The following is a 17,819-nucleotide window of genomic DNA, read 5'->3' on the forward strand; positions in this document are numbered from 1 at the left end:
ATGAAATTTGACTTGAATCTGTATATGACCCGTTTAAATAAAAGAATAATTTATATGTTGAACTCCTCTGATGATGTATTTTTTATTACCTTTCTGGACATGCACAGTATAGTGTGAATATAGTTGGATACGCTCTCGGACTAATATAAAATATCTTAAAGCTACACTGTGTGATATTTTCCCCCATCTAGCGGTGTAAAGGTATATGACAAGCCAGTGACTATTAGTTTCTGTTCCTCTCAATTACGATTTCGTTTTAACTCCTACGGTGGCCGATTTAGTCCAAGATTAGCATGGCTTCCAGTTCGACCTCGTCCACGAGTGCCATCGAGTGTTAAAACGCGAAAGGCGAAGCTTGAATTTACGGGTATGTCCCTCTTTGGCTAATGTACTTTCAAGATGGAGGGGCAACATGGCGACCAGCATTCGAACCCCTCACCCGTATGTATTTTCAATGGCATATTATAAACTTACGAGAATACTTTATTACTTGAAAGAAGTAAATATACATTAATGAGGACAGGCGTCGCTAGGCCCTTTTTAGGGGGGCTTCAGCCTTCAGACTTATGCCTCAGCCCCCCTAAAAAATATGTGATTAACCTTTAAAATATATGAAAGCTGGTGGCAGGCTTAGGCTTCGTCCCGTCTTTTAGTCTGTCTGTGTGTTGAGTTCTTCAATTCGCTGCCGCAGCGGCGCCGAGCAGAGCGCACGTCAGAAGCAGAAGTGTGTGTATGTGTGTGTGTGTGTGTAAATCTGAGCCTCATTGGTCTGTTACCGCTCCTCAATGTCAAAATATTTCAGAAAACCAATCAAATCAGAGTAGGCGGGCTTTATGTTCAAACAGAAACTGCTGAGGCCATGAGCGCGAATTTTAGGAGCGCAACTCGACAACGAAAGCGGGAGAAATGTAAGCAGTTGAAATAAACATTTATGTTTGACAGCTGCTGCTTTAAGTTAGAAATGATAAACAATAGACAAAAATATTCAGGCAAATGAATAATCATTTGTCTAATTTCGTTATTCTGAGATGAAAATTTGCCTAGGCCTAATTAACAAACAAGAAATATTAACAAAGCAATTTTCAACAGATTAGGCATATTGATAATGAATGTGTATATATTGTAAATTAATATAATTCCATTTGTAACCCTCAGTAAATTAAAAAAAATCTCAGTTTTTTTCAGTATTGGGCATATTAGTAATGAATCAGTTTATATAGTGAATTAATTTAATAAACTTAAACTTTAATAAACAGTACATTAACATGTCTAAGAAAATTATTCATAAAACATATAAATGTAGGTTAATATGTAGGCCTAAACCATATTTTTACTTTCTTCGCTGACGAAAATGGAAAAACTAGTCTAGCCTATATCAGTCAAAGCTCAGCGTTGTGAGGGGAAGAGTCAGGGCAAGATAAAAACAGAGAAAGACAAATAATTACTGCCCAGTGAAATGGTTTTCAAGCTATTGTTATCTAATTGTTTGGCCTTCAGAACATCTTAAAATGCACATATGTAGATCATAGAATTCAAATTTTTTGGGGGGACCATGCCCCTGAACCCCCCTAAAATTTGGGATCTCTGTGAATATAAACCTGCCAACATTATTGGGTACACTCTAAAAAATGCTGGGTTAAAAACAACCCAATTTGGGTTGAAAATGCACTAACCCAACAATTGAGTTGTTTTAACCCAATGGTTGAGTTGTTTTAACCCAGTAGTTGAGTTGTTTTAACCCAGTGGTTGAGTTGTTTTAACCCAGTGGTTGGGTTAAATGTTGCTTAAGACAACCCAATTGCTGGGTAAGAACAACTCAACCATTGGGTTAAAACAACCCAATTGTTGGGTCGGTGCATTTTCAACCCAACTTGGGTTGTTTTTTCGAACCCAGCATTTTTTAGAGTGTATGATTAATGCATGTATGCTACAAAATGGCCATGCAATAAGGTATTAATATTAGTTTTATACGTAATAATTAACAGCCAATATCCTATGGGTATGCATGTTTGTAAGCTAGTTAATAGCACAATTTGGACCCCAAACTAAAGTGTGAATTGTTTTTCCATAGGCTACCCTCAATGGGGGCTAAGCCCCCCTAAAATGAAAATCCTAAAAACGCCCCTGATGAGGACATATTTTTGAAATAACTAAGTTTTTTTTAGCTAAGAATAAACTAAAAAAGTTACACAGTGTAGCTTTAAACTGTGTTCTGAAGATGAACGGAGGTCTTACGGGTGTGGAACGACATTACGGTGAGTCATTAACAATCAATTTCATTTTTGGGTGAACTAACCCTTTAAACATTAATAAATATAAGAACTTAAATAATAAGATAATTCTTCTTATAATAAGTTAAAATAATAACTAAAAAGGAAACATTATATAACCATTGTATTAATATGCAATAATATAGCAATATATAGTAAAACATAAATAAATTATTTACCAAAACATTTTGATGCATGCAGAGACATCTAGCATTTCTGAGTTATGATGATGCAGAGGAATCACTGAATCAAAGCTTTGAACTGAGTCATTAAACAGGTTCAAACTTTTTATTAAATAAATCGTCGAAATTAAGTTGTTAACTATTCAATAAATGTGTTCAGGTCGATGCGCGGTCACGAGCTCTGCTCATATAGTGATTGTAGTTTTAGTTGCTATGGCGACGCGTGTTATGAATTCTGACTCATCTACACGCACACCGATCGCGATCTGTTGCTGAGAGAGACGAGGCGAATTCACAAACATTTGCAGAATATTTTCTGTGCGATCTTGAGATTTTGAAGCTGAGATTCCTGAGACGAGACTTTTATTCTGGAAAAACATCGGAGCATATATCCTTTAACTTTTTTACACAGTTATATTTCTGAGTTTTGAGTAACGTTAGTTCTTATTATTTCGAAGTATACTTTTGTCTTCTTGTTCTTTTCTTATTTTAAACTTTTCTCGAGTTTTGTTTATTTTTTGTTTTTCTTTTCTGAGAGGAGTATTTCTGAGGAGAGTGTATTGTGTTGTATTGTATTTTGTTGTGTGTTTTGTATTGTTTTTATTGCAGATTGGAGGAGGATGTCGATGGCTCATATGATGGCTGAAGAAGGAGGTGAGGGCTTTAGTTTTTCATTTGTTTATGGGATTTTATGTTATGATGTTGTACAATGATTGACTATATTATTGTGAAGAAAATTGTGTGAGGTAACTCATTTTGATCCCCCAATTTTGCCAGCAAAGTGATCACATGTATTTGATTCCTGAAATCAACTTTTAATTGACCAATGACATTGATATTGATCATTATTAAAACATGACTAAGTTAACTTACTATGTGATGAAATATTCCAGCCTCAGGCCGCTTCAGATCCAGGAGAGCCGCCTTCTCTCAGACGGCTGGTCAGGAGGTTTGGAGACCCGGTTCTGATGACCGTGATCAGGATCCGCTGCCAGACCCGACCCACACACCGATCCTGGAGCTTCCTTCACATTTAGCAGCTCTGTCTTCTGAGTTTTCTGTGTCCGCAGGTCCGACTGACAGGAGGAGCGAGTGGCAGAGCGGCAGCCGGCGGAGCCAAGATGATGGACACCCGTCCACTCCATCCAAACGCTTTCGCAGAGGTCAGAAAAGGCTTTTATTAATGAAGTTATGGCTCAGTTAACATATAATGTGTTATTGAAAATAGAAAGTTGAAAAAAAATGATGTTACAATTTGATGTGACTACTGACATTGATTATTAATATTATTAAAAATGTCTTCACCAGGCATCATGTCCACATCATCTTTGTCCCTCTCTGAGGACATTATAGTGCGGCGGTTCTGTAGAGAGACGTTTAGCCTCAGCAGCAGAGGCTCGTACATCGTCGACTGGAGGTGGAGTGGCGATAGATCAGACAGCCGAAACGAACAGGGCAGTTGCAGCGACTGTTCTTTGTCCAGGTCCGACAGCCTGGAAGAGTGGACGTGCCCTCCGCTGCCAGGTCAAGTTCCCGTCGAGCCAGCGGAGACTTCACATGGCCTTAAGGAGGCTTCACCAGTGAAGAGCTCAACAGGTGAGACTCAAATAAAGCTGGGCGGTGTAAAGGGTACAGGTACAATTGATTAAACTTTACTGGTAACCATTTTAACAGTAAAATGTAAGTCTATTTAATTTCATGATTGCCTAATTTGACGTCAGAGATGTTTGTAATAATTCAGTTTTGTTTTCTTCATGTCAGAAAAACCTTCAGTATGTAGGAAGAGGAAAGGAGTTGGTCCTTTCCTCAGGAACGCGTGGAAGGCTATGAAGCGTTCGCTCCTTTGCTGTTGTCTCAGTGCTGTTGATGTTGTGGAGACTTTTGTTCCTCCAGCGGATCTGGAGCCAGAGCCTGATCCTGGTCCATCATCACCTGATCCCGATCACGCTGGAGTCAAACCAAATAATGGTCAGTCTGCAGACATTATTTCTCCAACATTCTTCTAAACCGTATTATCGTCTTGTTTGAACTGACTTTTTTCATATAAAACAAAGGATGTAGCAAACTCATATATTTCTCATATTTTCTTTTTCAGACTCCTTTGAGACTCTCTATCACGTGGGCGAGATGATTGGATCCGGAGGATTCGGAAGAGTGTTCAAGGGAACTCGGAAATTTGATGGCAAAAAGGTAAAGCAATCTTGCATCAAAACATATTTATTCAGATGGGTTAATACTTAGATGCTCAAATCATAAATGTTATGTCCAAAGTCAGGTGGTTGAACACTTTGACTGAACACTTTTTTTTTTTTTTTTGCAGGTTGCCATCAAGCAGATGCGCAAAATGGACAATAATTGTTATCTTGATATTGTAAGTTGGTCTAAAGTTGATTGAGTATTTGTTGTTTAAGAGCTGATTACTGTAGTCAATACACCTGGAGGAAGCATTAGGTGTAAATGTAATAGATCAATAAACCTGGAAAGGCTCTGATGATCGTATCTATAAAGATCAAAGAAAAGTTTTCTTCCGATTTTTACCCAGCTAACCTTCTGTCTTCTACTTTCCTCTAGCCTGGCCATCCCGAACCTCTCGTTACAGAAGTGGCGCTGCTGCTTATGATGAGGAAAGAACCCATAAGCCCCTACGTCATACAATTATACGACTGGTTTGAACATCCTCGGACATTCAGTCTCATAATGGAGTTCCCTGAACCCTGCGAGAGCTTGCTGGACTTCATCATTCGGGATCCTCAACTGGATGAAACTACAGCACGGGTCCTCATGCGACAGGCTGTGCTGGCAGTACAACACTGCATCGAGCATGGCGTCTTTCATAATGACGTTCATGCACAGAATTTCCTGGTGAAGACAAACACGTTAGAGCTCAAGCTGATAGACTTCGGCTGCGGTCAGCTACTTAGTGCTGATGGCTACGAGAGAAAAATATACCGTGGTGAGTATTTTTGGAGTCTGGAAACCTGGATGTAGTGACTTTCTGATTATTTGATACTTTGAAAAAAATTGCTCAACAATGTGCAAATGTGTTGCTTACAGGAATACAGGCTTACTGCCCACCTGAAGTCTTCACAGAATCTCGATTCCACGCCGTCCCAACAAATGTCTGGGCTCTAGGAGTGTTGTTGTTCGAGATGGTGAACGCACGTTCTCCCTTTGGCAACAGAACGGACATCACACAAGCCAAAGTTACATTTCAGAACTCCAACTTATCCAAAGGTGAGTGAAAAATATTGACAACATTGATAAACACACACATAAAGCAAAATCTCTGAACAGAAACAGGTAAAGGTGAAGTATGTAAGATTTTTCATGTTTAAATACGTTGAGTTTATTGTCCATCAGATGCTGTTTTCATAGATGCCAACATTCGTGTCACATGGTCATGACTAACCAGCTTTCTCCTTAATAAAATTTGCACAGAATGCAGTGATCTGATTAGACAGTGCCTAGCCCGGGATCCAACGAAACGGCCGACGTTAGAGCAGATGTTACAACATGAATGGATTAGAAATGATCTGGAGAAGTTCAGGAGAAGATCAGGAGATTTACTCGATCAGTGATTTCAGGTGTGAGGAAGTGTAACAGACAGAGTAGGATTATTATCATTTAGCTTCAATTCTGGATTATTTGTAGTGCAGTTTAATTTATACAGCGCTTTATACAATACAGATTGTTTCAGAGCGGCTTCACAGTAATAAACAGGAAAATAACACAATCATTGATTCAATCGCAAGAATTCGGTTCTGTTGTAAATCAGCTCTAAAAAACCTTCATGAGTTGACATGTTCATCTAATCTTTGTATTGGATAGGAAATAACACTTGCTGTCCTTGGTGAAGGGCTTGAGCTGGAGACTTGAGCCGAAGCCTGAAGTCTGACCTCGACCTGCCAGAACTCGAGCCGCCACACCAGAGATCAGAGCCGGCCCACGTCTGAGCAAGAACACGAGAGATCCAAGACATCAACTCATCACAGACACTTTTGCTTTGTTTTAAAAATCATTTCTGCTAAGACAACCCATCTTTATTTATGTAGTGTTTTATAAATGACCAATCAATCTCTTCGACGAATTAAACAGGTTTTTACTGAATACTGCTCCATTTCTGTAGACTCTGTTGCTCCCGTTAAGCCCAGGAAAGCTGAGGGAAAGGCCCCGCTCAGCCTTGGCTAAATGATTTTACTCGCTCTCTTTGACAAGAGTGTTGTAAGGCAGAGCGGAAGAGGAAAAGCGATAAACTCCAAGTATCTTAATGTTTAAGTGCATGCGTAACCAGTTACCAAAAATCAGGGAAAGAGGCAAAATCTAAATTCCTCTCAAAACTCAGACCCAGGTTTGAAGTTTGCAGTTTTTCTCTCTCAAATATTACAAGCACACACACCCTATTTTTTTATGTGTATACATACACCCCCCCCCCCCCCCCCACACACACACACACACACACTTCTGACCAACTGAGAAAAAAAGCATTACAATTATTCACTCTACCAACGGTGATTAAATCTAACAACTACTTAGTCTTAGCTCATATAATTCGTTTTCTAATTGTTAATGTTAACAGCATAGCACTGCGTCACTGTATTTGTCTTCTAGCGTAGATTTCAATTTCCGTACAGTCCAATCTTGTGCTTTTGACCAAGGGTGAATCTCCAGTTATCTCTGATGATTGTCGTTTGGGTCTTTTACTCTTTTTACAACCTGCCATCAAAATGATAAGTTTAATTACTCCAGCTGCTGTGAGAAAAGGCTGAAGAATCCGCTGAAGAACAGGAGGTCCGCTCCTCATGTGTGTTATAGCCCGCAAAGACATGCTTGAATTTCCCATGGTTCCCTATGAAGATATCATGATTTTTGCTTGTGGGTGATTAAAACATCTCCACAATCTGCTTTTGAATAAATATCGTAATATCATGCTACAGCACACATTTTATCAGATGCAGTTGTTGCCTCCGTTATAGCTATAGGCTACAACTCGATGTACATCCACATCAAATGTTAAAGGGGGGGTGAAATGCTGTTTCATGCATACTGATCTTTTTACACTGTTAAAGACATGGAATCCCATACTAAACATGGACAAAGTTTCAAAAGTTAAGGTGGACGTTTGATGGGAGTATTTCTTTGTCAAAAATACTACTTCCGGTTAGTCATAAGTTTCGGCAATTTTTTTTCGATCATGGGTCCACTTGACGTTAAAATTTCGTAATTTCCTTGTATGGGCTGTACAGACAATTCTACCGGAAGAGCGTGAGAGAGAGAGAGAGAGAGAGAGAGAGGGAGAGTGCGAAAGCAACAGGCTACGCCCATCAAAGCGCTGGCTCGTAGGCTGCGCTGCACAGGTGATGTGACTTCAAGAAATTAACAATGTCACCAAAAAAGTGCGTTTATGGTTGCCAGACCAAGACAGTCCTGTACAGATTGCCAAAAAACCCCGCGTTAAGGCAACAGTGGATGGAATTTGCTTTTCTGGATCAGCAACTGAGTTGCGCAAAGGTTTATGTCTGTTCGCTGCATTTCGGTGCCGACTGTTTCATAAACAAGGCCCAGCTCGACGCCGGATTTTCCGATCGCCTAATGCTGAAGGATGGAGCAGTCCCAACGATAAAGGTCCCAACGTTAGAACCGCAGGTGGTGAGTGAGACTGCTTCAAATGTCTGTGTTTTTGCCTATGCTCATCAAGTAGCCCAAACATGATCACGTATAGTGAATTGATCAATGGAGCATGCGATGTGTAGTGCGTGTACATTTGTTTAGCTGGCCACTATTTGTGTAACTTTGTGTTTGTGTATTGTAAAAGCACTCCAAACAACAATTCACAAAGAGTGGGGAAATATGTTGAACTAAATAAGCGCGCTTCTTCATTCAAATGCGCTACTATTCCATGTCTTTCTATGTAAACACTAGCCTGCCATGCAAAACCAGTCCGCTTACTACAATTGTCTACACAAACCACGCGTAACTAAACACACACACACACACACACACACGTGCACAACTGCACTTCCCACATGTACACCTTCAAAGACAAAAATACGACGATATAATTCAAGTATAAATATGTAAATAACACAAGCCGCTAAGCATATTATATAGTTAGTGTATAACTTGTACCACATAGAGACGTCCTGCTCTAGTCGTTTTTGCTGCTGCTCCTGTTCAACTGCAGCCTCTGGGTCTGATTCCGGATCATAGATGTATGGCTGTATCTGATTAAAAGCCATATTTTTATTTTCAATAAAGTTTTTTCCCGCTGTTAGGGATGACACAGCTTTACGACGCACTCGACTCAACACAATAGCAGCGGCGCGCACACGTCATTCTTTAGCTCCGCTCACACGATACGCCCCCACCCGCTCTGCTTTTTTCGGAAAGACTCGGAACAGCGCATCTTTCTTATATAATTATAAAAAAAATAAAGACTTTTAGGAGATATGCAGGATGCAGTGCTACTCTATAGGTACTCAAGATTGACATGACACTGACTGACACTGAGTGTTTCACCCCCCCTTTAAGGCAGTGGGACACTCACAAGACATGCGATTATTCGCAATCACAAAAGTTTTATTTTTTATATTAAACACCAGTAAAACATTACATTCACGTGCTTTTCTGAAATGCGTCTTATGACTGTGTAGCGCACATTAAACAGCAGCTGATTACTGGAATTTATCTTTTGTGTCTGATGGTCTTAAAGTGACAGCAGTCTAATAGTAAACTGCCCCTTGTCCTTAAAGGGATATTTCACCAAAAAATTCTGTCATTATTTACTCACACAGTTGCTGGTCCCCATTGACCTTTGAAGTCACTACATTTACATTTACATTTACGTTTATGCATTTGACAGACGCTTTTATCCAAGGCCCTATTCGCACGAGACTAGTATTACCTGGTGACCTCTAGTAATCTGTGATAATTGCGGAGGTTGTCTGTGATCTTAATCCCATGCGAATCTGCCTTGTCTGTAATTTGTAAAGTAAAAATTCCCCTGCAAATGACCTACCATATTTCGCCGAACGCCGAGGTCCTGTGATAATATTAGTCCCGTGCGAATCGGCATCTCTGTGATTTTGCCAGGATTAGGTGGATCGTATATCATTTTTGCAAGGTTTTTGTTTCCTGTGTGCAGTTCTATCTTTATCTTTCACGAAGAATGAAGTCTCTGTAATAATGCACACTGTTATGAATTTCCCGCACGGATTATACTTTCATTTTAGAATGAGTAATTTGGGAGTAAACTAATTGAATGGTGTGTTTAATATTAACATCAATACTATTCTTAATGGAAAACATAACAGAACAGTACAATGACAAGATCTTTTAAATGGGCGCTTTTACATTTAGCTTTGAAACTGAATCTGCCGCCGTAGTGTTGTCAGTTTCTTACTCGTGATAAATGAAATCTGACTCCTGCCGCTGGTCTGTGCTCAGTTCAGTTTTTAACTTCATTGGTTAAAATAGCAATTTTCTCACAATTTACAAATATTTGGAAACATTTGGGATATTGTAAGTTCTCAACTGAACAAAATATATAACACTGGCCTAGTGGTTTTTGGATATTTTATTGCAAAAATACTACATAGTACACCTTTAAGTTGCAGGAAATGACTGGTCATCCATTTTTTTTTTATATCAGCTATGCATCCCGTTAATCTTGTGAATTGGTCAATTTCGTCATAGCGTGAAGAAATATAGAGCTGAGTATCGTCAGCATAACAATGAAAACTAACGCAATGCTTCCTAATGATATCTCCCAGTGGTAGCATGTAGGCCTACAGGGTGAAAAGCAACGGTCCTAACACTGAGCCCTGCGGTACTCCATACTGAACTTGTGATCGGTGTGACAGCTCTTCATTACAAACTGATAACGGTCAGATAAGTATGATTTAAACCATGCTAATACCAACATAATTCCCTCAGCACTACACTTCCCAGTATGCTCTTTGCTCATCACATCACCACACACTCTCATTTAGTGTCTCATTCAGTTCCCTAGCTCCCGAGCTCGTGAATCAGGAGCGTAGCCTATATCGTGTACACGAGTTGAGGCACTGGTAAAAGACGCTGAGTGCATCTCAATCAGCTCCCTAGTTCAGTAGTCATGTCTTCTGATCCCCTGTGTCATCATCCACTTGGATTCTCCATTCTCCAGCTTGCTTCACCGTCTCATCACCTGCTAGAGGAAAGACAGTATTACTGCCAGATAAGCCTTCAGTGACATTTAATCTGCCTCTCATTCTAACCGGTTTGTTACTTATCTGTTTGTGACACCTTTAATGTTAATAGATTTTATTATTGTTATATAGTCACAGGTACATTGTGTAATAGTCAGTTCCAACTGTTATAATAATGTTTTACTTTGTTTTGCAGCAAGTGCTTTCTTTTATTTTTATATTATAGGTCAATCTTATCTGTTTATTTTATGTCATTATTAAAGTATTTCATATAAGCCTACTATATTCATTTTTGTACATTTACATGTAGTGTTTTATAAGTTATTTTATTTGTAGTTGATTGTTCTGCACTTTTGCACATAAGTTTTTATTTTATTTTTTATTTTATCAAAAGTATGTATGTGTGTATGTATATTTTCATTTATTGTTATTGTGTTTTTTATTTAATATTTTATTTTATTAATTTCATTTATTCAAATAAACTTCAATCAAATCAAAAAGCAATTAAATGGTTAACCTGTTTACTGTAAATGTGATTTTTTTTTTACAGTATTATCTGCTGGTTTATTTAGATACATTTCAGTGTAGTTAATATGAATGTTAAGTGGAATAATGAAGGTTTTAGACGCGAATAGTTCCACTGATTATAATAATAATAATAATAATAATAATAATAATAATAATAATAATAATATGAATAATTGTTCAGAAAGAATAAATCTCATATGTATCAAAGAAAACGTCAAAATTAAGTTGTTAACTATTCAATAAATGTGTTCAGATCGATGCGCGGTCACGCGCTCTGCTCTATGGCGACGCGTGTTATGAATTCTGACTCATCTACACGCGCACCGATCGCGATCTGTTGCTGAGAGAGACGAGGCGAATTCACAAACATTTGCAGAATATTTTCTGTGCGATCTTGAGATTTTGAAGCTGAGATTCCTGAGACGAGACTTTTATTCTGGAAAAACATCGGAGCATATATCCTTTAACTTTTTTACACAGTTATATTTCTGAGTTTTGAGTAACGTTAGTTCTTATTATTTCGAAGGATACTTTTGTCTTCTTGTTCTTTTCTTATTTTAAACTTTTCTCGAGTTTTGTTTATTTTTTGTTTTTCTTTTCTGAGAGGAGTATTTCTGAGGAGAGTGTATTGTGTTGTATTGTATTTTGTTGTGTGTTTTGTATTGTTTTTATTGCAGATTGGAGGAGGATGTCGATGGCTCATATGATGGCTGAAGAAGGAGGTGAGGGCTTTAGTTTTTCATTTGTTTATGGGATTTTATGTTATGATGTTGTACAATGATTGACTATATTAATGTGAAGAAAATTGTGTGAGGTAACTCATTTGATCCCCCAATTTTGCCAGCAAAGTGATCACATGTATTTGATTCCTGAAATCAACTTTTAATTGACCAATGACATTGATATTGATCATTATTAAAACATTACTAACTATGTGATGAAATATTCCAGCCTCAGGCCGCTCCAGATCCAGGAGAGCCTCCTTCTCTCAGACGGCTGGTCAGGAGGTTTGGAGACCCGGTTCTGATGACCGTGATCAGGATCCGCTGCCAGACCCGACCCACACACCGATCCTGGAGCTTCCTTCACATTTAGCAGCTCTGTCTTCTGAGTTTTCTGTGTCCGCAGGTCCGACTGACAGGAGGAGCGAGTGGCAGAGCGGCAGCCGGCGGAGCCAAGATGATGGACACCCGTCCACTCCATCCAAAAGCTTTCGCAGAGGTCAGAAAAGGCTTTTATTAATGAAGTTATGGCTCAGTTAACATATAATGTGTTATTGAAAATAGAAAGTTTGAAGATGAAAATGAAGTTTGATGTTTGAAGTTTGACAATTTGATGTGACTACTGACATTGATTATTAATATTATTAAAAATGTCTTCACCAGGCATCATGTCCACATCATCTTTGTCCCTCTCTGAGGACATTATAGTGCGGCGGTTCTGTAGAGAGACGTTTAGCCTCAGCAGCAGAGGCTCGTACATCGTCGACTGGAGGTGGAGTGGCGATAGATCAGACAGCCGAAACGAACAGGGCAGTTGCAGCGACTGTTCTTTGTCCAGGTCCGACAGCCTGGAAGAGTGGACGTGCCCTCCGCTGCCAGGTCAAGTTCCCGTCGAGCCAGCGGAGACTTCACATGGCCTTATGGAGGCTTCACCAGTGAAGAGCTCAACAGGTGAGATTTAAATAAAGCTGGGCGGTGTAAAGGGTACAGGTACAATTGATTAAACTTTACTGGTAACCATTTTAACAGTAAAATGTAAGTCTATTTAATTTCATGATTGCCTAATTTGACGCCAGAGATGTTTGTAATAATTCAGTTTTGTTTTCTTCATGTCAGAAAAACCTTCAGTATGTAGGAAGAGGAAAGGAGTTGGTCCTTTCCTCAGGAACGCGTGGAAGGCTATGAAGCGTTCGCTCCTTTGCTGTTGTCTCAGTGCTGTGGATGTTGTGGAGACTTTTGTTCCTCCAGCGGATCTGGAGCCAGAGCCTGATCCTGGTCCATCATCACCTGATCCCGATCACGCTGGAGTCAAACCAAATAATGGTCAGTCTGCAGACATTATTTCTCCAACATTGTTCTAAACAGTATTATCGTCTTGTTTGAACTGACTTTTTTCATATAAAACAAAGGATGTAGCAAACTCATATATTTCTCATATTTTCTTTTTCAGACTCCTTTGAGACTCTCTATCACGTGGGCGAGATGATTGGATCCGGAGGATTCGGAAGAGTGTTCAAGGGAACTCGGAAATTTGATGGCAAAAAGGTAAAGCAATCTTGCATCAAAACATATTTATTCAGATGGGTTAATACTTAGATGCTCAAATCATAAATGTTATGTCCGAAGTCAGGTGGTTGAACACTTTGACTGAACACTTTTTTTTTTTTTTTGCAGGTTGCCATCAAGCAGATGCGCAAAATTGACAATAATTGTTATCTTGATATTGTAAGTTGGTCTAAAGTTGATTGAGTATTTGTTGTTTAAGTGCTGATTACTGTAGTCAGTACACCTGGAGGAAGCATTAGGTGTAAATGTAATAGATCAATAAACCTGGAAAGGCTCTGATGATCGTATCTATAAAGATCAAAGAAAAGTTTTCTTCCGATTTTTACCCAGCTAACCTTCTGTCTTCTACTTTCCTCTAGCCTGGCCATCCCGAACCTCTCGTTACAGAAGTGGCGCTGCTGCTTATGATGAGGAAAGAACCCATAAGCCCCTACGTCATACAATTATACGACTGGTTTGAACATCCTCGGACATTCAGTCTCATAATGGAGTTCCCTGAACCCTGCGAGAGCTTGCTGGACTTCATCATTCGGGATCCTCAACTGGATGAAACTACAGCACGGGTCCTCATGCGACAGGCTGTGCTGGCAGTACAACACTGCATCGAGCATGGCGTCTTTCATAATGACGTTCATGCACAGAATTTCCTGGTGAAGACAAACACGTTAGAGCTCAAGCTGATAGACTTCGGCTGCGGTCAGCTACTTAGTGCTGATGGCTACGAGAGAAAAATATACCGTGGTGAGTATTTCTGGAGTCTGGAAACCTGGATGTAGTGACTTTCTGATTATTTGACGCTTTGAAAAAAATTGCTCAACAATGTGCAAATGTGTTGCTTACAGGAATACAGGCTTACTGCCCACCTGAAGTCTTCACAGAATCTCGATTCCACGCCGTCCCAACAAATGTCTGGGCTCTAGGAGTGTTGTTGTTCGAGATGGTGAACGCACGTTCTCCCTTTGGCAACAGAACGGACATCACACAAGCCAAAGTTACATTTCAGAACTCCAACTTATCCAAAGGTGAGTGAAAAATATTGACAACATTGATAAACACACACATAAAGCAAAATCTCTGAACAGGAACAGGTAAAGGTGAAGTATGTAAGATTTTTCATGTTTAAATACGTTGAGTTTATTGTCCATCAGATGCTGTTTTCCAACATTCGTGTCACATGGTCATGACTAACCAGCTTTCTCCTTAATAAATTTGCACAGAATGCAGTGATCTGATTAGACAGTGCCTAGCCCGGGATCCAGCGAAACGGCCCACGTTAGAGCAGATGTTACAACATGAATGGATTAGAAATGATCTGGAGAAGTTCAGGAGAAGATCAGGAGATTTACTCGATCAGTGATTTCAGGTGTGAGGAAGTGTAACAGACAGAGTAGGATTATTATCATTTATCTTCAATTCTGGATTATTTGTAGTGCAGTTTAATTTATACAGCGCTTTATACAATACAGATTGTTTCAGAGCGGCTTCACAGTAATAAACAGGAAAATAACACAATCATTGATTCAATCGCAAGAATTCGGTTCTGTTGTAAATCAGCTCTAAAAAACCTTCATGAGTTGACATGTTCATCTAATCTTTGTATTGGATAGGAAATACCACTTGCTGTCCTTGGTGAAGGGCTTGAGCTGGAGACTTGAGCCGAAGCCTGAAGTCTGACCTCGACCTGCCAGAACTCGAGCCGCCACACCAGAGATCAGAGCCGGCCCACGTCTGAGCAAGAACACGAGAGATCCAAGACATCAACTCATCACAGACACTTTTGCTTTGTTTTAAAAGTCATTTCTGCTAAGACAACCCATCTTTATTTATGTAGTGTTTTATAAATGACCAATCAATCTCTTCGACGAATTAAACAGGTTTTTACTGAATCCTGCTCCATTTCTGTAGACTCTGTTGCTCCCGTTAAGCCCAGGAAAGCTGAGGGAAAGGCCCCGCTCAGCCTTGGCTAAATGATTTTACTCGCTCTCTTTGACAAGAGTGTTGTGAGGCAGAGCGGAAGAGGAAAAGCGATAAACTCCAAGTATCTTAATGTTTAAGTGCATGCGTAACCAGTTACCAAAAATCAGGGAAAGAGGCAAAATCTAAATTCCTCTCAAAACTCATCAACTGAAAATGCAAATCGGCCGAGAATTCTGTTTAAGACAATTGATTCAGTGCTAAAGCCCTTACCAGCTCCTTCTTTTGTTTCATCTTGGGAAACGTAAAAAATGTTTTGGCGATCAAGGCTTCCATTAATCCAGCAATATTACATATATAGCAATATTACAGCAATATTACATATACTTATATATATATATATATAAGTATAACTGAACGTGTCTGTTCAATATAATGAGTGAGTCACCGCGTGAGTATCACAGCACTGAGCACTAACTGCAGGAGTGAGATAAATAAACTGAATGAGCTCTTGTGACGAGAGCTGAGGTAATCGCGACTACACTCGCGGCATACATTCACAACGCGACTTCAGTCTGGCACGCGTTTCAGTTCATGCCTTTGCAAGCTTAACTTTCATAGAAATTAATTTGAGAAGTTAGAAGACTTACATTGCTCACCATAGCTCCGTTTAAATGAGTGCCTGTAGCTGAGCTGAGCTGTGAGTGTGATCTCCATCCCCCATGCGCAAATTTAAAACATGCGGAAATGGCTCCCTCTGCTGGCTGTAGTCTTTAGCCTTTGGCCAAATGTTCCTCCTATGATGCAAATATCGTCAATTTGCATCATAGGAGGAATTTTTCCAGAAATAAAATGGATAAATCTCTTGTCTCAGGGGGATATGAGGGGGGAAAGCACAATCATTTGAATATACTCCAGGGTTTCTACTGATACAAAGCCATATGCTAATCGCTGAAGTAACCCTTTAAACGGCAGTTCACAAAGAATCAATGCGTCCGTGGCAATGGGAAATAACACAAGGTAATGAGATGCACGTTGAACTTCTTTTAACTTAAGCTCACTGTTTTAGAATGCCGTTTCTTACGCGACGAGAGACGCTGGCGCAAAAGTCAGCAACTATAGTAGCAAGTACTAGCCTACTGTGCGTTTGAGATTTCATGTGCATAATATTGACAGGCTCAAAGGTGTTATCATAATCATTTACTACTAATATTATTATAATTGTAGCGACTCAGGCGAATCAAACACACAATCGCCAGTTACATTCAACAAATATGTTTTGAATGCGTTGTGCTTTGGAACAGACCTTCCCCCAACACAACAGAGAAAGATTCTCTGTTTCCCTGGAAACCAGCTGATAAGAAGTTTTACGACCCAAAAGAATTCGGCCACATGAAGTCTTATACACAAAGAGTTTAAGACACAGAGCTTTTGCCTCAAATTATAGACAAACCATCTATAAATGAACATGCACCCCAGGACATTATATGTAAACACATAACTGTCTTGTAAAATGTTTATTCTGTATGGTATTTTGCATCTTTTTATCTTTGTCTTAACAAATTACTAGTTCAGATAACCTCATATATGTCATGTCTCCTATCAAATTAATGCTCACTTCACGACTTACACTTCCATGTATATCACTTATTCAGAAAATGCAGTGTGTGTTTGTTGCATTAATTATAGTATGAAGACTCAGACCCACTGAGTCGAACTTTCAAACAAAGAGCCATAAATCTGCTGAGGAATTGCCCGCCTGGAAATCCCAACAATCTCATTGGTTAAGTCTAACCCTGGAGGGTGGGACTATTTCCAGACCTTAAAAGACCAGTGAAGACAATCTTCTCTCTCTCTTCTCTTCTCCGAAAATCTCCTGCTCTTACTTCTCCAACTCTCTCCCTGTGGGAGCCAACACCCACGGGGGGGCTGGCACTTAAGCCATGCCACCAATGCAGGCCCTCCAAGCAGGCCTCAGCCCTTCCAAAAATCTTCTCTTCTGCAATCCGATCTTCAACAATCCTGTTCTCCTCGCTTCCCTACTGAGTCATCAACTTACTAGCCCCAAGGGCATTCTTCAGAAGGAGGACACGGAGCATCCCTAAAAGCAACCAGCTGCTCCCTCCCGACCTCGGAGAAAGCCACCGAACACGCAGAAATACACACACACAAGCGAGAAGCCAAAACGAAACCAAAAAGAATGCAAGTATTCTTCTTCTTATAAAAGTCAAACTGCTGTAAAGAGGGTGTGTATTTCCCCATTGGGACAAGTTAACTCCGTGAAGGTCGTATGTGATGAACTGAAGGAAAGCTGTTTCTTACCCTCCCCCACTCTCTTTGTCTCTCTCTCTCTCTCCCTCTCTTTGTCTCTCTCTCTCTCTCTCTCTCTTTTATCTCTCTCTAACTTCAGTCTAGTCATTATTCTCTTTTATGTATTCTTTCGTTAATATC

At 39.7% G+C, this 17,819-nt stretch overlaps 2 protein-coding genes across 3 annotated transcripts; both read left to right on the forward strand.

The window, feature by feature from the left end:
* The first annotated feature begins 2,730 nt into the window (after positions 1-2,730).
* LOC137044737 (uncharacterized) lies at positions 2,731-6,456 on the forward strand. Its single transcript, XM_067420998.1, has 9 exons — positions 2,731-3,106; positions 3,346-3,615; positions 3,761-4,048; positions 4,214-4,420; positions 4,548-4,642; positions 4,773-4,823; positions 5,024-5,405; positions 5,507-5,686; positions 6,281-6,456. The coding sequence occupies exons 1-9, from the start codon at positions 3,073-3,075 to the stop codon at positions 6,304-6,306; spliced, it is 1,533 nt and encodes a 510-aa protein (XP_067277099.1). The 5' UTR covers positions 2,731-3,072; the 3' UTR covers positions 6,307-6,456.
* A 5,017-nt stretch (positions 6,457-11,473) lies between these two features.
* Positions 11,474-15,237, forward strand: LOC137045024 (serine/threonine-protein kinase pim-2-like). Of its 2 annotated transcripts, XM_067421454.1 has the most exons (10): positions 11,474-11,888; positions 12,118-12,387; positions 12,552-12,839; positions 13,005-13,211; positions 13,339-13,433; positions 13,563-13,613; positions 13,814-14,195; positions 14,297-14,476; positions 14,672-14,817; positions 15,062-15,237. In XM_067421454.1, the coding sequence occupies exons 1-9, from the start codon at positions 11,855-11,857 to the stop codon at positions 14,809-14,811; spliced, it is 1,647 nt and encodes a 548-aa protein (XP_067277555.1). In that variant the 5' UTR covers positions 11,474-11,854; the 3' UTR covers positions 14,812-14,817; positions 15,062-15,237. The 2 variants fall into 2 exon arrangements, with proteins under 2 accessions (XP_067277555.1, XP_067277556.1); XM_067421455.1 differs by lacking the exon at positions 14,672-14,817.
* Positions 15,238-17,819: the final 2,582 nt, after the last annotated feature.

This window comes from Pseudorasbora parva, chromosome 17 (genome assembly GCF_024679245.1).
Source record: "Pseudorasbora parva isolate DD20220531a chromosome 17, ASM2467924v1, whole genome shotgun sequence".
Classification (NCBI taxonomy): Eukaryota; Metazoa; Chordata; class Actinopteri; order Cypriniformes; family Gobionidae; genus Pseudorasbora; species Pseudorasbora parva.

Bases quoted from the DNA above. Each gene is read 5' to 3' on its own strand.
- LOC137045024 (XM_067421454.1), top strand. From the start codon at position 11,855: ATGTCGATGGCTCATATGATGGCTGAAGAAGGAG. The intron at 13,212-13,338 runs GTCAGTCTGCAG...TTTCTTTTTCAG, and splicing joins TGGAGTCAAACCAAATAATG to ACTCCTTTGAGACTCTCTAT. The intron at 14,196-14,296 runs GTGAGTATTTCT...TGTTGCTTACAG, and splicing joins CGAGAGAAAAATATACCGTG to GAATACAGGCTTACTGCCCA.
- LOC137044737 (XM_067420998.1), top strand. From the start codon at position 3,073: ATGTCGATGGCTCATATGATGGCTGAAGAAGGAG. The intron at 3,616-3,760 runs GTCAGAAAAGGC...TGTCTTCACCAG, and splicing joins ATCCAAACGCTTTCGCAGAG to GCATCATGTCCACATCATCT. The intron at 4,643-4,772 runs GTAAAGCAATCT...TTTTTTTTGCAG, and splicing joins GGAAATTTGATGGCAAAAAG to GTTGCCATCAAGCAGATGCG.